Source organism: Arachis stenosperma, chromosome 7 (genome assembly GCF_014773155.1).
Source record: "Arachis stenosperma cultivar V10309 chromosome 7, arast.V10309.gnm1.PFL2, whole genome shotgun sequence".
Lineage (NCBI taxonomy): Eukaryota > Viridiplantae > Streptophyta > Magnoliopsida > Fabales > Fabaceae > Arachis > Arachis stenosperma.
This window is the reverse complement of record NC_080383.1, coordinates 1,587,242-1,600,898: the sequence shown is the minus strand read 5'-3', so window position 1 is coordinate 1,600,898 and position 13,657 is coordinate 1,587,242. Positions and strand designations below refer to the sequence as shown.

Sequence of the window (13,657 nt, the reverse complement as noted above, 5' to 3'; positions counted from 1 at the left end):
GTAACTGCTACACTCATCATTATATGATACCTACATTTATTCTCCATATTTTTATTCCAATTATTATTCACTTTACAGCTTCAAGTTATCTCTCAATTTTCTTTCTTATTTTTTTAATTTTTTAGCTATTAATATATTGTCATTTATTTCAGAAATTATCAATTTTTTAGTTTTTTTTTTTTACCACCAATATCGACTATTTTGAATTATATTATTATTTTGTTAATCTAATGTAAACAACTAGAATAAAATAATTGTATAAATATCATTTTCCATTTAAAAAATGGTCCTACCAAATTGTCTATTTAAAGCTAAACAACAGTGTCCACCGCAATTTTTCTGTGTTTCTATTAGATCAAGTTAAAATTCTTTGTTCCACAATTTCTTCTTTTATTATCTTCCTAACGAACCAGAAAAGAGAGGCAGGGACTAAAAAAAATAATAATAATATTAATAAAAAAAGCAGGGTCAAATGCTTATAATGTAATCATTGTTTTAAAGACCAGAAACATTCTCAATGGTAGTTTATCCAATTATTTCTCATCCAAAAGCACACTTTAATATTAGCATTTGTAGTAGCTCAACCATAACTTCCAAAATCATATCATCTACCAAATTTAAAAAATAAAATCAACAAGTCAACAAAATTCATTATTGAAACCCATAAAAAGGAATGAGGCTATATATACACTACTATTACTATCACACACATGATAATTCAAACGGTAGAATTTCATTTTTATATATTATCAGTATAAAAAAATTCTATATAACAAAAATAACTAACTTGTAAATTTGTTATTTAAAATAGGTTTAATTACTGTGTTGGTCTCGTTTCGCAAAATTTGTAATTAGGTTTCTATACTTTTTTTTTAATTGGATTCCTGCACTATTTTTTTTTCAATTAGGTCCCTCTTAGCAGTAATTGACTTATATAATTTTATAGGGACCCAACTAAAAAAAAAAATTGGTGCAGGGACCCAAATAAAAAGAAAAAAAAGTGTAGAGACCCAATTAAAAAAAATTGGTGTAAGGACTCAATTGAAAGGAAAAAAAGTATAGGGACCTAATTAAAAATTTCGCGAAACTATAGGACCAACAGAATAATTAAACCTTTAAAATATTATTTAAATACATAAATAATTAGATTATCGTATAAAATTATCTACATAGTTCAGTAAATTAAAATTAAATTCTTTATTTTATAAATTTAATTTTAATATACTGTCGAATCATATAATGCCATATTAATAAAAAATAATTATTTTTAAAATTAACTGCATAAATAGTCATTTGAAAAAACAGTTGTAATTGCACGACGTGTAAAATGTTAAATTAAACTCAAAATTGCATGCATGTGAATGCAATAGATGAAGTAAAGTAAATAATAAGATCCAATTCCAATATAGCATAGACATAGTGGGAGGCAGTTGCACCCAATGAAGCTACAACCGCTCTTCTTGTTGCCACTAATGTAATGCAACTTCTTCTTCCTTTTAAGTTTTAATTTTTAACCCTTTTTTTCTTTCTTTTTTTCTAAACTAATAATATCAAACATGCCACCAAATTAAACCAAGCATCTCTTATTCTTTCTATGTGACTCAACTTTAAAAACCATACACACTTTATTATCTAGTTACACAACACTCTTTCTGCTTCACCACTTTGCACATTCATATGCTTGCATTTAATTTATTCATTCATTCATTCATTTATGTTTATTGCCTTAATTAAACACAAGTACAAAGTCTCTTTATGTTCCTCTTTCAATTAAACACAATTAAAACAAGCCCATGTTTTCGTATATATTATTATTATTTATTAATAATAAATAATATTATGTTATTTTCATGCACCACATACAACGCTTCCTTATTTATTGTATTCAGCTACTCCACGCTTCAACTCAAATAAACCGTTACCATTATAAGCTTTATTTATTCTTCTTCATTCACTTCCTCACTAGAGTTTCTTGAACTAAAGAAACCTTCTTTTTCATGATCATGATCATGGGGTTGTTTCCTAGAGTTATTATGGTCTTGTTTGTTGTTATGGTTTTGAGTTTGAAGGTTCAGGTGAATTTAGCAGCAGCAGCAGCAGAAGAAGAAGAAGGATATTTCAATGGGAATGTTGTTGATGATGATGATGATAATGTGAAGAGCTACATTAGTTGGGAGGATTTGGAAGTGGGTGAGGAGAGTTTGGAATTGAGATCAAAGAAAGAGGTTAGAGTTATTGTGGTTGATCAACATGGTAAGGGACATTCAAAAACTGTTCAAGGTGCTGTGAATATGGTTCCAGATCACAACAAAGAAAGGGTCAAAATTTACATTTATCCAGGAACTTATAGGTCAGTTACTAACTTCTTTTTGTTACTGTTATCTACCTTAAATTCTTTTGAATGAAAAAGATAAGCTTTTGGTTTTTGGGTTAATGGCACCAATTATATTTGGTTTCTCAAATATTCCTCTGTTTTGAAAGCTATATTCTTATATCATCAAGTGATTAAAAATTTTACCTACATTGTGTTGGTCAAATTGGTATGAATTTCTGTTAGTTTTTTTTTATAGTCCGAATTCTCAAATTCAAGCGATAATAGTTAAATTAGTCCTTAAAAAGATTTAGACGCTTCGAAAAATATCAATAAAATTGAGGGACTAATTTGAGACATCTACTCTTTTGATGACTAAATTGATTTTTGCCTAATTTGAATATTAACCTTTGAATTTAAACTCTAAAAAAATAATAACAAAAGATGAGTTATTTTCTATACTTTGACTTAGTTTATATGAAAATTATGCAGGGAAAAAGTGCTTGTGCCAAAGAGCAAACCTTATATTTCATTTATAGGTAAAAGAAATGAAACATCAAGTGCTGTGATTACTTGGAACAGCAAATCATCTGATCAAGGCCCTAATGGCCAAACATTGGGAACCTATGGTTCAGCAACTGTTGGAATTGACTCTGATTTTTTCTGTGCCTCTCAGGTCACTTTTGAGGTAAATTCAGGACACATTTTTCTATTTATTTTTATGGAACAATATCAGAACATGTAACAAAACTTTAATTTGGTTGGTTTTAGAATTCAGTGGTTGCAATGCCTGGTGGAAATGGAATGCAAGCAGTGGCACTAAGGGTAAACAGTAATAGAGCCATGTTCTATAAAGTTAAGATCAAAGGAACACAGGACACTCTCTTAGACAACACAGGAACACATTACTTCTATAAATGTTACATCCAAGGAAAGATTGATTTCATCTTTGGCAGTGCTAAATCACTCTATGAGGTATCAAAATAACATTATTTACTCTTTTCATTTCCTAATTTATTAGTTCACTATTCACCTATGTTGCAAAAATACTTTATTTTCACTCATATATGCTAATAATAAATAGTCTTTTCTAGCCGTTCGATTTTCAGAACCTTGATATTTCTATAATGTTTATAAGTATAAGATATTCGACTAGTTTTTAAGATTGAATTAGATCTACTCGATTCGAAATTGTTGAAATTGTACAAAATGAACAGAAATGTAGGCTTGAATCAATAGCAGAGAGCTTTGGAGCAATTGCAGCACATCATAGGGATTCAGAAAATCAAGACACAGGATTTTCATTTGTAGGATGCAAGATTAGAGGGAGTGGGAGTGTGTACCTTGGAAGAGCATGGGGTAACTACTCAAGAATTATATACTCCAATTGTTACATGGATGATATCATCAATCCTCAAGGCTGGTCAGAATGGAACCATCCAGAAAGAAAAAGGTATATATTCAAATATGTGACTAATATTTCCATATAATTTAATTGTAGTATATTAGATTCAATATTAATTAGTATTTGTATTTGTATGCAGGACTGCAGTGTTTGGTGAATATAAGAATATGGGAAGAGGAGCAGATAGAAGACAGAGAGTGCCATGGTCAAAATCATTCAACTATCAGCAAGCAAGGCCTTTCCTTGACAAGAGCTTCATCAATGGAGATCAGTGGCTCAGACTCTAGCATTATTCTATATATATATAGATAGATATAGATGATATGTTATGTTATGTAATATGTATATGACTTTTATTAATATATTATTGTTCTAACTCGTTTATCTCCTTAGATATTAGCAAATGAAATTTTTTTTATGCATTCTATTTGAGTGTGTGTTGAAGTTTTGCAAACAAATACAAATTAAAGAAAGCTAAATGTTTTTTTATTATTATTATTAATGTTAAACCGCAATTTTTTTTTTTTTGAAAGCATTAGAAGAAAAATGTTTGTTATGAATAAAAAGTACTTTTTTTAATTTTTTGGACATTTTTTTTGTTAAGTGGATTGGACAGTTTCTAATACCGTTTGCGCTTTTTCTTGGGTATTGGGCCGTATTTTTTTGTCAGGGCCTGTTTCTGTGAAATATTAAAAATATAAAGCCCATTAGATTATTTTTGAAAAATGTGAATGATTCGATCCATACCAAAATAGGAAAAGAAAATAGAAAAGGTATGTAGGTTGGGTCATCCTAGCCCATACCCTGATACCCATGACCAAAAATAAAAGAAAAAAAATAAAAAAGGTAAATGATTCGGATAGGGGTGTGCATGGGCCGGGTGAAACCGGGTTTGATGTGACCCAGACCCGGCCCGAAATATGTACCGGGTCCATTTATGAGACCCGAACCCGACCATAGACCCGATGAAACCTATACCATTTCGGGCCACAACTATACCGGGTGAAAACCGGGTGAAAACCGGGTAAAAACCGGGCCGTTAACATTATATTACCTTGATACCTTCTTGTAAGTTAGCATGTAAAAATATCCAAATTTCCAAGACTCCAACCATTATTTGACATGGTAAAATTCACTTAGAAAAATATAACAAGAACCAACTCTTATCTAAAATTAAAGCATAACCATAACCAATACTAATATTGCCTAATAACACCAAATATTTAAATCAATATAAATAACACAATATTATGCATTAGTTTAAAGTCTTATGTATTTTAAATATAAAACATTAACTTATAGTCTTATATATAATGACTAATAACACAAAATATTAAGGTTTACAATACTTAAATTCTACATAATAATAGCCATCATCCATCACTAATAATACAAAATATTTATTGTGTATGGTGACCGGGCCACCGGGCCGATTTCGGGTGACCCGAGCTATGGCCCGGACCCGACCCAAAATAATGACCGGGTCTATTTTTGAGACCCTAACCCGACCCTAGACCCGATGAAATCACACCAAATTAGCTCCTAAAGTGTTCGGGACCGGGCCGGGTCTTCGGGCCGGGCCGGGCCATGCACACCCCTAGATTCGGACATGTTAATTGTTAAGTGTTAACAGTGAAAATAGATTTAAGGTGAGGCAACTTTGACTTTGAAGTTTGCCTTTAGGAAACCAATATTTTTTTTTTATTTGGCAGAATATGTTTGTTGGATGGATTTTATTTGACTTTATATTGTGAAATGAAATTATAGAGAGCATAAAAGCCGAAGGCCACGGGGAAATATCAAGGAGGTGCTATTTTTCTTATGATTTTATGTGCTTTATTTTTGTCTCCGTAATTTTAGGATGAAAAATAAGAAAAGATTAAGTTTTGGATGTGAATCAATGACTCAATGTATATCTGAAAAGACCTCATATATGTGTTATCTCTAGAATCTCCTATGAGTACATGTAGTACATCAAATTATAGATGACATTATATGTTTAATTTATTTTTTTAGGTAATTTAATTAGCTGAAATACCATGCAATTAAGTAACATATTGCACATATTATTTTTTGAAAAAAAAAAGAAAAATCACTCCAATATTTTTTTCTAAAATTTAGACACTACAAGAACTTATTAGCATAACGACCAATTTAGTGTCTGATTAAAGCAAATAATTTTTAATCAAGAATACTAAATTTATATTGAACAATATCGATCCCGAATAAAATCGGTCGTTAAATGACGACCAATATTTCAGTTGCTAAACGGTTACTATAAGCAATCAATTTTATTTGTTGTTAAAATCGATTATTATTCTAATATTTTTTGTAGTAAAAAAATATTACACTATGTGCTTAATTATATTTTGTAAAATGTGAAACCAACACTTTTATTTATTATAAACATTACTAATTAGTCCCCAAAAAAAATAAACATTACTAATTGTGGAAGTTATTATTATATGCCGAGAATTTCGGTTACTTTTTTTTATATTTATCTTGGCTGCTTTTAACAAAATAAATAAATAAAACTAAAAACAAAAAACAAAAAAACAAAAAGGAGAAAGGAAAAGAAAGAAAGGGTTCCAAAGTTTCTTTTACATACATATCCCATTCATTCCCTTCCTTGTCATGTAAGAATATGGTACTTTAAAATGTATAGATAATAGAACTGAAAATTAAAAGTCCTATGATCGATGTTGTAAAAAGATTAGATAGGGAACCAGGTTCTCCAAGCTTTATATACTTTTTCCAATCCAATACTTATCTATTTATCTTATAATTTTCTTTTTTGACATTATCTATTATTCTATCCTTTTTCTCTGCGTCTAGTTTCGACAACATTTGTAGTTCTTGTTAGGTGCTGTAGAAAAATAATAATAATAAACATTGACATTAACATTAACATATGTTTAAGTTAAGGACTTAAGGGAATGCCACGAAGCAAATTAAATTAAAGTATTATGTATGTAATGTTTTCTTGAATGACTTAGAATGCTCCTTCCGTGACAATAATCATGAATTATTATTGTACCAAAATACTTAATCATCATGTAAATTCCCAGAAACTATAAGAAAGTTTGAATAAACTATAAACTAGCCAAATCATTTGGATTGATATAGAAGCAATAATGGAGTATTAGATTTTGAGTTGTATGTTAAATTTTAATTACTATGTATCAGGTAACTAAGATGGTCGGGTTGAATTTGATGATTGGCACCGTTTTTATTTATGAAAGTTCGGAATACCGATGAATTTAATTATAAATGAAGGAAATTAATTTTATAAATAGTTTTTGAGAAACAAAAATATCAAACATAAATTTTCATCATGGATATAGGTTTGTTAGAATTTTAAAACTTTTACAGAAATGATAATTTATTTGAAGTATAAAATTAATTTTGTCATTGCAAATCCTTTATGTTATTTTTTGTCAGTCCAAATCAACATGTTTTGCCACTTAAGTTTAATATAATAATAGTATTATAAAATATTTTATATAATTATCTAATTATATTTAATATTTTTAAATGATTATTTATACGTAATAAAAAAGTTACTTTTTGTTAATAATATATTTTTATATATTTAAATACACTTGTAAAATCATTTTATACTAACAGTATATTAAAATTAAATTTTAAATTAAATTAACTTTGATACAACATTTTTTTATTGTTTTGTCGCAAACACGTTCAAGTTTAGATCATCACCAACATTTTTTATGAAATAAAACACAAATCCAAATAAACAAACACATACACACCCACCACTTAACATATATCATTACTTAAGTGATTATTAAACTATCTAACTTAACACTCACCATAAAATATCTAATAATTTTTAATTACCATTGTAATTCAAACCTCAGAAGATTGCCACATGACAAGTCCAACTCAAAGAGGTGAACAATGAAGATAACCATTGCCAATTTGTGGGGGCAAATAGTGATTTGAAAATTGGCCACTACTTACCATTCAATTCAATTCAATTATATAACTATTTTTCTATCTTCATTCTATGACAAAATCCCTGAAGAGCAGGTGATGAGACTTTACCACAACATCATCCAACGTTGCCATCTGCCTCACAATAATTTGCCACACACTCATACAGGGTCATTTTAGTAAAATCACAAAAAAATAATCATACATATATAGCTACCCACCACTATATATAAAAGAAGAATGGTTCGTAAAGACCCTTAAAACGTCTTTTTATAAAAAGAAAAGTATATAAAACTAAGAGGTCAGTCAAAAACTAAACAAAATCATATTAATTTATATTTTATTTTTAATTAATTTAATTTTTTTTAATTTAAAATATTTATTATTAATTGCTGTTTAATTAAAATTAACTTTTGAATAATATCTTTTAAAAAATGTTCCTAGGATCACGGCGCAGAATCAAGCCCGTTTCTTTACACTTCACACTCGAAGCGCTTTGAGTGTTACGCTAATACGAAAAAATTCAAAAAATATATAAAAAAATTTTCATTTAATATAAAAAACAACATTCTAATACTTAATAAAAGAAACATCCTAATGCCTAACATAAACACCATCTACGTTGAGGTTTTGGATTCACCCAAAAGTATTTGGCTAATTTTTGACTGATACCTTTTTTATTCTCTAGCATTGTTGTTTGTAAAAACACTTATGTATCGTATTATTATTGGACGTTTTAATAAACCGATTATTTTTAAATTTCTTACCAAATTAAAATAAAACGGATTTTTTTATAATAATAACAATAATTTGCCACACACTCATAGAGGGTCATTTTAGTAAAATCACAAAAAAATTAATCATACATATATAGCTACCCACCACTATATATATAACCCTCTCATAGCACTCAAATTCAATATCACCAACCACTTCACCAAATTGGAAATTAAAAAAAAAAAAATTAAAACCAACCTTCCTTAACTTGGTTTTAATTTATTTAATTTAATTTCCCATATCTTATATTATATCAAATCATCACAATATGGATCAAATAAAGTACCAAAAGATTGCATCTTGTGTGACAGAAAGCATAAAGTGTCATCAAAATGTGTTTAAGATTACACAAGTTTTGGTGTCTTTATCTCTTTGTTCATTCATATTGTTTTCATCACCTTCTTCTTCTTTCTTGCATTACTTCAAATTCTACTTGTCAACATTCCCATTCCAACTTTTCACACACAACATAGACAAGAATTCCATGTTTCTTCTTTGCAATGGGCTCCTTGTCTTTGTTGGGATCACAAGATCTTTCTCTGGATCAAGAGATCATGATGATGATCAAGATTCTATTAAGTATGGTGAAGAAGTAGAAGAAGAAGAAGAAGAAGTGATGATGATGGAGGAGAAAACTGTTATTGAAGAGCATAACATTATTGTAGCAGAGGATGATGAAGTATTAGAAATCAAGCAATATGATGAAGAACAAGAAGAAGAAGAAGCTGAAGATGATGATAACATTGTTGAGCAGATCATTGTGGTAGATGAAGAACATCATCATGATCATGATCATGATCATGAACAAGTAGAAGAGGAGAAGAAGCTTCATGAAGAAGAAGAAAATAGTGAACTGTTTGATGATGCAGAACAAGAAGATGAAGAAAATGCATCAGAAAGTGATGATCAATTTCTGAGTGAAGGAAACTTTGAAGAAGAAGAAGAAGAGGAGGAGGAAGAAGAAGAGAGTAACATGTTAAGCACAGAAGAATTGAACAAGAAATTTGAAGATTTCATAAGAAGGATGAAGCAAGATCTAAGAATTGAAGCTCAAAGGCAATTAGTCATGGTTTAATTAATTAATTACCAATAATCATTATTATCTTTTTTTTTCTTTTTTCCTTTTTTATCTTTTCTTTTTTTTTTCTTTTCAAGGGAGGCATAGTTATTTTGTAGGTTTTTTTGTTTTCTGTTTATTAATAACTTAGTTTAGTTGTAATCTCCAATATGCAATGCAATTTTTCACTATGTGGTTGCATGCACAAATTAAGACCAAGCTCCTAATACGTACAATATTTTTAATAATGTTTTTCATTTAAAGTCATAATCCAATCACATAAACATGATAGAATAACATTAAAAACCTATAAAAGAATAAATAAATTTATACAATTTTATTTATTCTAACAATCTATTTTTACAAAAATAGTAGTAAGCACATTTTTTTTAACATAAAAAGACTCGAACCTGCAACTTCTTAGATGAGTATGAAAAGACTATGTCATTTCATTAGCATAATAATAGTAAGCACACTTAAAAAGAAATAGTCTTGTATTTTAATCATGTGAACTCAATCTTTATTAGATGTGTTTAGTAGAATGATAAATATAATAGGATAAGACACTAATATAAAGATATAATTACAATATATTTCAATCTTACTATAGTTTTCTTATAATATTTATTTAGAATTATCAAATATTTCTCTATATTCTTATGCCTATGTATTTTTGTTTTAAAATATTAAATAAACATAACCATTATGATGACATAAAAATTAACATATGCTCGGTAACCCCTTTTTTTCAAAAAAAAATATCAAAGAATGAACTTAAAGTTCATATCTTACTATGATCAAAATTATTAGAAAAACATTATATAAATAACAATAAATCCATATAATGTATTGATAATTTATTATGCAATGGATTTGTTGCAAATTTACAATATTTTAGTAATTTGACGCCATGCATGATGAAGGGAAGGATTTGGATAAATCAACATGGAAAGAAAAAAAAAACCAAAAAATCAACATGAAAAGATAGAAATAGATTCTCAAGAATAAATGTTTTAGTTTCAATATAATTCATTCATTAAACTAAAATTAGCTATCTGAATATTGTTGACAAAAGATGTGACCAATTTAATTAGTCCGTTTAATTAAGTGTTAAGAATTTAAATTCAACTATATTAGTTTGTGTATATAATAATTAATTGACCAATAATAAATACTTAAATAAAATTTAAATTTACGATAAATTAGTCCGTCGTATTAAAAAATTCATGTGCAACAAAAAAAATTAATTAGTGGGCCATTACTAAGTATATAATATACATGAGTTGAATTAGCTGTCAAAAGTGCACATGGAACCACTTGTTTGGTGGTTGTTATTCATGTAATGTCTGGCTAACAAGTGGTTTTGTATGAAAAACATTATTAACTCTGTTTTCAACATACATCTGTATGATTCTACAACATTCCAAATTCCAAATAATAATTGAAAATAGTAGTTTTCTAATTCTATTGCCAGCTCATATGGTATTGTCCAAAATATGATTGATAAAGTTGAGACAATCAGTGATTAACAACTGATGTTACTGATAATGATAACTATCATCAAGCATAATTAAAAACACCTATTTAATGATTCCAGCAGCAACATTGCAAAGTGCAAATATTTTTGTTTACATAAGCATGCATCATCATCCATTTCTTTATTTATGCTTGTTCCTTTTAGAGCCCCATTATTTTTGGAGTAAATTAAATATTTTTTTATTATTTGGCTTAAACCGGCGGTTATTGAATATTAGATCATTTTTAAAAAAATATAATATAGAATAAAGTGATAAATAAATTTTTAAAAATTTATATTTTAAATAGATTAAAATTTTTTAAAAAATATTAATAAAATCTTTAGGAGAATAAATATAGATAAATTAATTTAAATTAAAATTTTTTATCTTAATTATAAGGACTAATTTAAAAATAGTGTGTTACTATTATAAAAAATTTTATTGATATTTTTTTTTAAATTAATTTATTCGAAGTATAAATTCTGAAAAATTTATTCGTGACTTTACAATAAAAATAAACAATAAACTTGCACATACCAAGATGATTATTTACTTAAAACTTACAAAAAATATATTACTGAACATTATTATATATAATTCAAAATTTTTATTATTATATATCTGTTTTAATCTAAATAAAAAATTGCACTTTCTTTTACCTAATATATATAGACACAAACATGATTAATTTTTGGTGAATTCTATGGTGCTTTTGTTATGGTGTCTAAATTACTTAATTTTTTTTTAAAATAAAAAATAAAATATTTAAAATAAAAAATAAATCATATAAAATTTATTAAATATTATTTATTTATCTTTTTTAGTAATTTAGGTAAAAAGTGATAGATATTATAGTATTTACCTTAATTTTTATGCTTCATACTGCTATTTTCACATTTTCACCACCTAGAACTAAAAAGCATCTCTTCTTTTTTTAAAAGGTATGCTGCCTAAAAATGTTTGAGATAAGAATGCAAGTTTACACTGCTTTTGCAGTTGAAAAGATAAGAAAAAATAAAAAATAAAAAATCTCATGAACCCGTAAAAGAGTTGACTTGCAAATTTTTATTTTTATTTTAAAAAAGATTACCTCCTCCTTTGGAATTCACCTTTTATGCATATGAATAACTGAAGTACGTACGGATAAGCATTAAGTTAATGATTGCACCAAACATTATTATGAAAATGAAGCATCACACAAATATCACCCACATGGCCCATGAATATGGATAGAGAAAAGAAGCTTCAAATAATTGCCAAATTATGAGGGTCCAAAAAGCTTATTAACTTTTATAGAAAGCAGCTTTTATTAATCTTAAGCAAAAATTTTGGCTGATTTTTATGTCAAACCTAGCCTTCTCTCTCTCTCAAATGATTGAATTTTAAATTTTTAATATGTAACCAATAAAATATAACTTGAAATTGCATAGAAGGCACCTCAAACAATTCAAAGTTCCAGCTATGTTTCAAATTTTATATATATAAATTTTTCAAAGCAAAGAAGGGTACAATAGGAATGTATGTGTGAATAAAACTAATTAAGAGGCTTGAAAATTGGAACAATCTTAAAAGGAAAAAAAAAAAAAAAAGACATAGACTACTCTTCTTATTCTTATTTCTGAAAGTGACTTATTAAGATTTTGTCAATTAATTATTAGCATGCAATGGTACAAATGGCCAAGAATTAATAAATGCCTTTACACTGATATGGCAGAAAACTAGGGACCTTTCATTTTCATTCTCTTAGATGGTTTTTTTCATGACAAACAAGTTCTTCTTAAATGGATCCTCTATCTAAATCATGGTGTGGTCAATCTCGAAATTCAATGTACTTGCATTATTTCCCTTATTATATGGAGGAATAATTAGTAAGGCTGCATGGAACATTGCATGTAATCATGTATTATGCTTAAAAAATAACAAATAACAAAATGAAATTTAAGATAAGAATTTAAATTTGTGTGGTAGGGTATATAATAATGTTATGTTTTTATTGATCATGATTATATTTTAATTAGTAGTGTATGTTTTATGTTCATTTAAGGAAATTTTTTTATGTATTATTTTTTCTCCTATTTCAACTTATGATCATTAACATTTGAATTATATTACTATATAAGAATTTAACTAATTCAATTTTATCTAATTGAACTAATCACATTGAAAAAGAACTTATTATAACAACAATTTTGAAAATTTTAAATTTGAATATCAAAAGTATTGTGTATATAAAAAAGCAGCTACAAAATTAGTGGCAATGGATTTGTATATAAATATACATCTTATTTCATATATTTTTTCAACTAAATAATCAATCATTAAAATAATCAAACATGTTGTTATAATAGGATAATCAAACCTAAATGAATAACCAAATTTGTTCAAAATATGTAATATAATAAAAAATATTATAAATATATATTTTTATATAAGTAGTTAATTAAGGATTGATTTTTAAGAGAAATACTTTATAATTATTAGAATTTATTATTTTTAGTCATTATTTTTATTTATTAATTTTTTTTTAGTTTAATAATCTAACAATATATTTGTAAGTCACATTTTTAAATATTGATGATAAACTATTGGTTAAAAATAATAAATTATGCTAACTTTATAGTATTTTTTATTTTTGA

General features: G+C 27.0%; 2 protein-coding genes across 2 annotated transcripts; both read left to right on the top strand.

The window, feature by feature from the left end:
• The first annotated feature begins 1,951 nt into the window (after positions 1-1,951).
• Positions 1,952-4,003, top strand: LOC130942132 (pectinesterase QRT1-like). The gene is made up of 5 exons (XM_057870830.1): positions 1,952-2,350; positions 2,804-2,999; positions 3,083-3,286; positions 3,529-3,764; positions 3,856-4,003. Exons 1-5 carry the CDS (start codon positions 1,998-2,000, stop codon positions 4,001-4,003), a joined length of 1,137 nt encoding a protein of 378 aa, XP_057726813.1. The 5' UTR covers positions 1,952-1,997.
• A 4,591-nt stretch (positions 4,004-8,594) lies between these two features.
• Positions 8,595-9,752, top strand: LOC130940741 (uncharacterized). Its single transcript, XM_057868974.1, has one exon. It carries the CDS (start codon positions 8,716-8,718, stop codon positions 9,520-9,522), a length of 807 nt encoding a protein of 268 aa, XP_057724957.1. The 5' UTR covers positions 8,595-8,715; the 3' UTR covers positions 9,523-9,752.
• Positions 9,753-13,657: the final 3,905 nt, after the last annotated feature.

Excerpts from the sequence above, each read along its gene's own strand:
- LOC130940741 (XM_057868974.1), top strand. The coding sequence starts at position 8,716 with ATGGATCAAATAAAGTACCAAAAGATTGCATCTTGTGTGACAGAAAGC.
- LOC130942132 (XM_057870830.1), top strand. The coding sequence starts at position 1,998 with ATGATCATGATCATGGGGTTGTTTCCTAGAGTTATTATGGTCTTGTTT. Across the intron at positions 3,287-3,528 it reads GTGCTAAATCACTCTATGAG|AAATGTAGGCTTGAATCAAT; the intron begins GTATCAAAATAA and ends CAAAATGAACAG. Across the intron at positions 3,765-3,855 it reads AACCATCCAGAAAGAAAAAG|GACTGCAGTGTTTGGTGAAT; the intron begins GTATATATTCAA and ends ATTTGTATGCAG.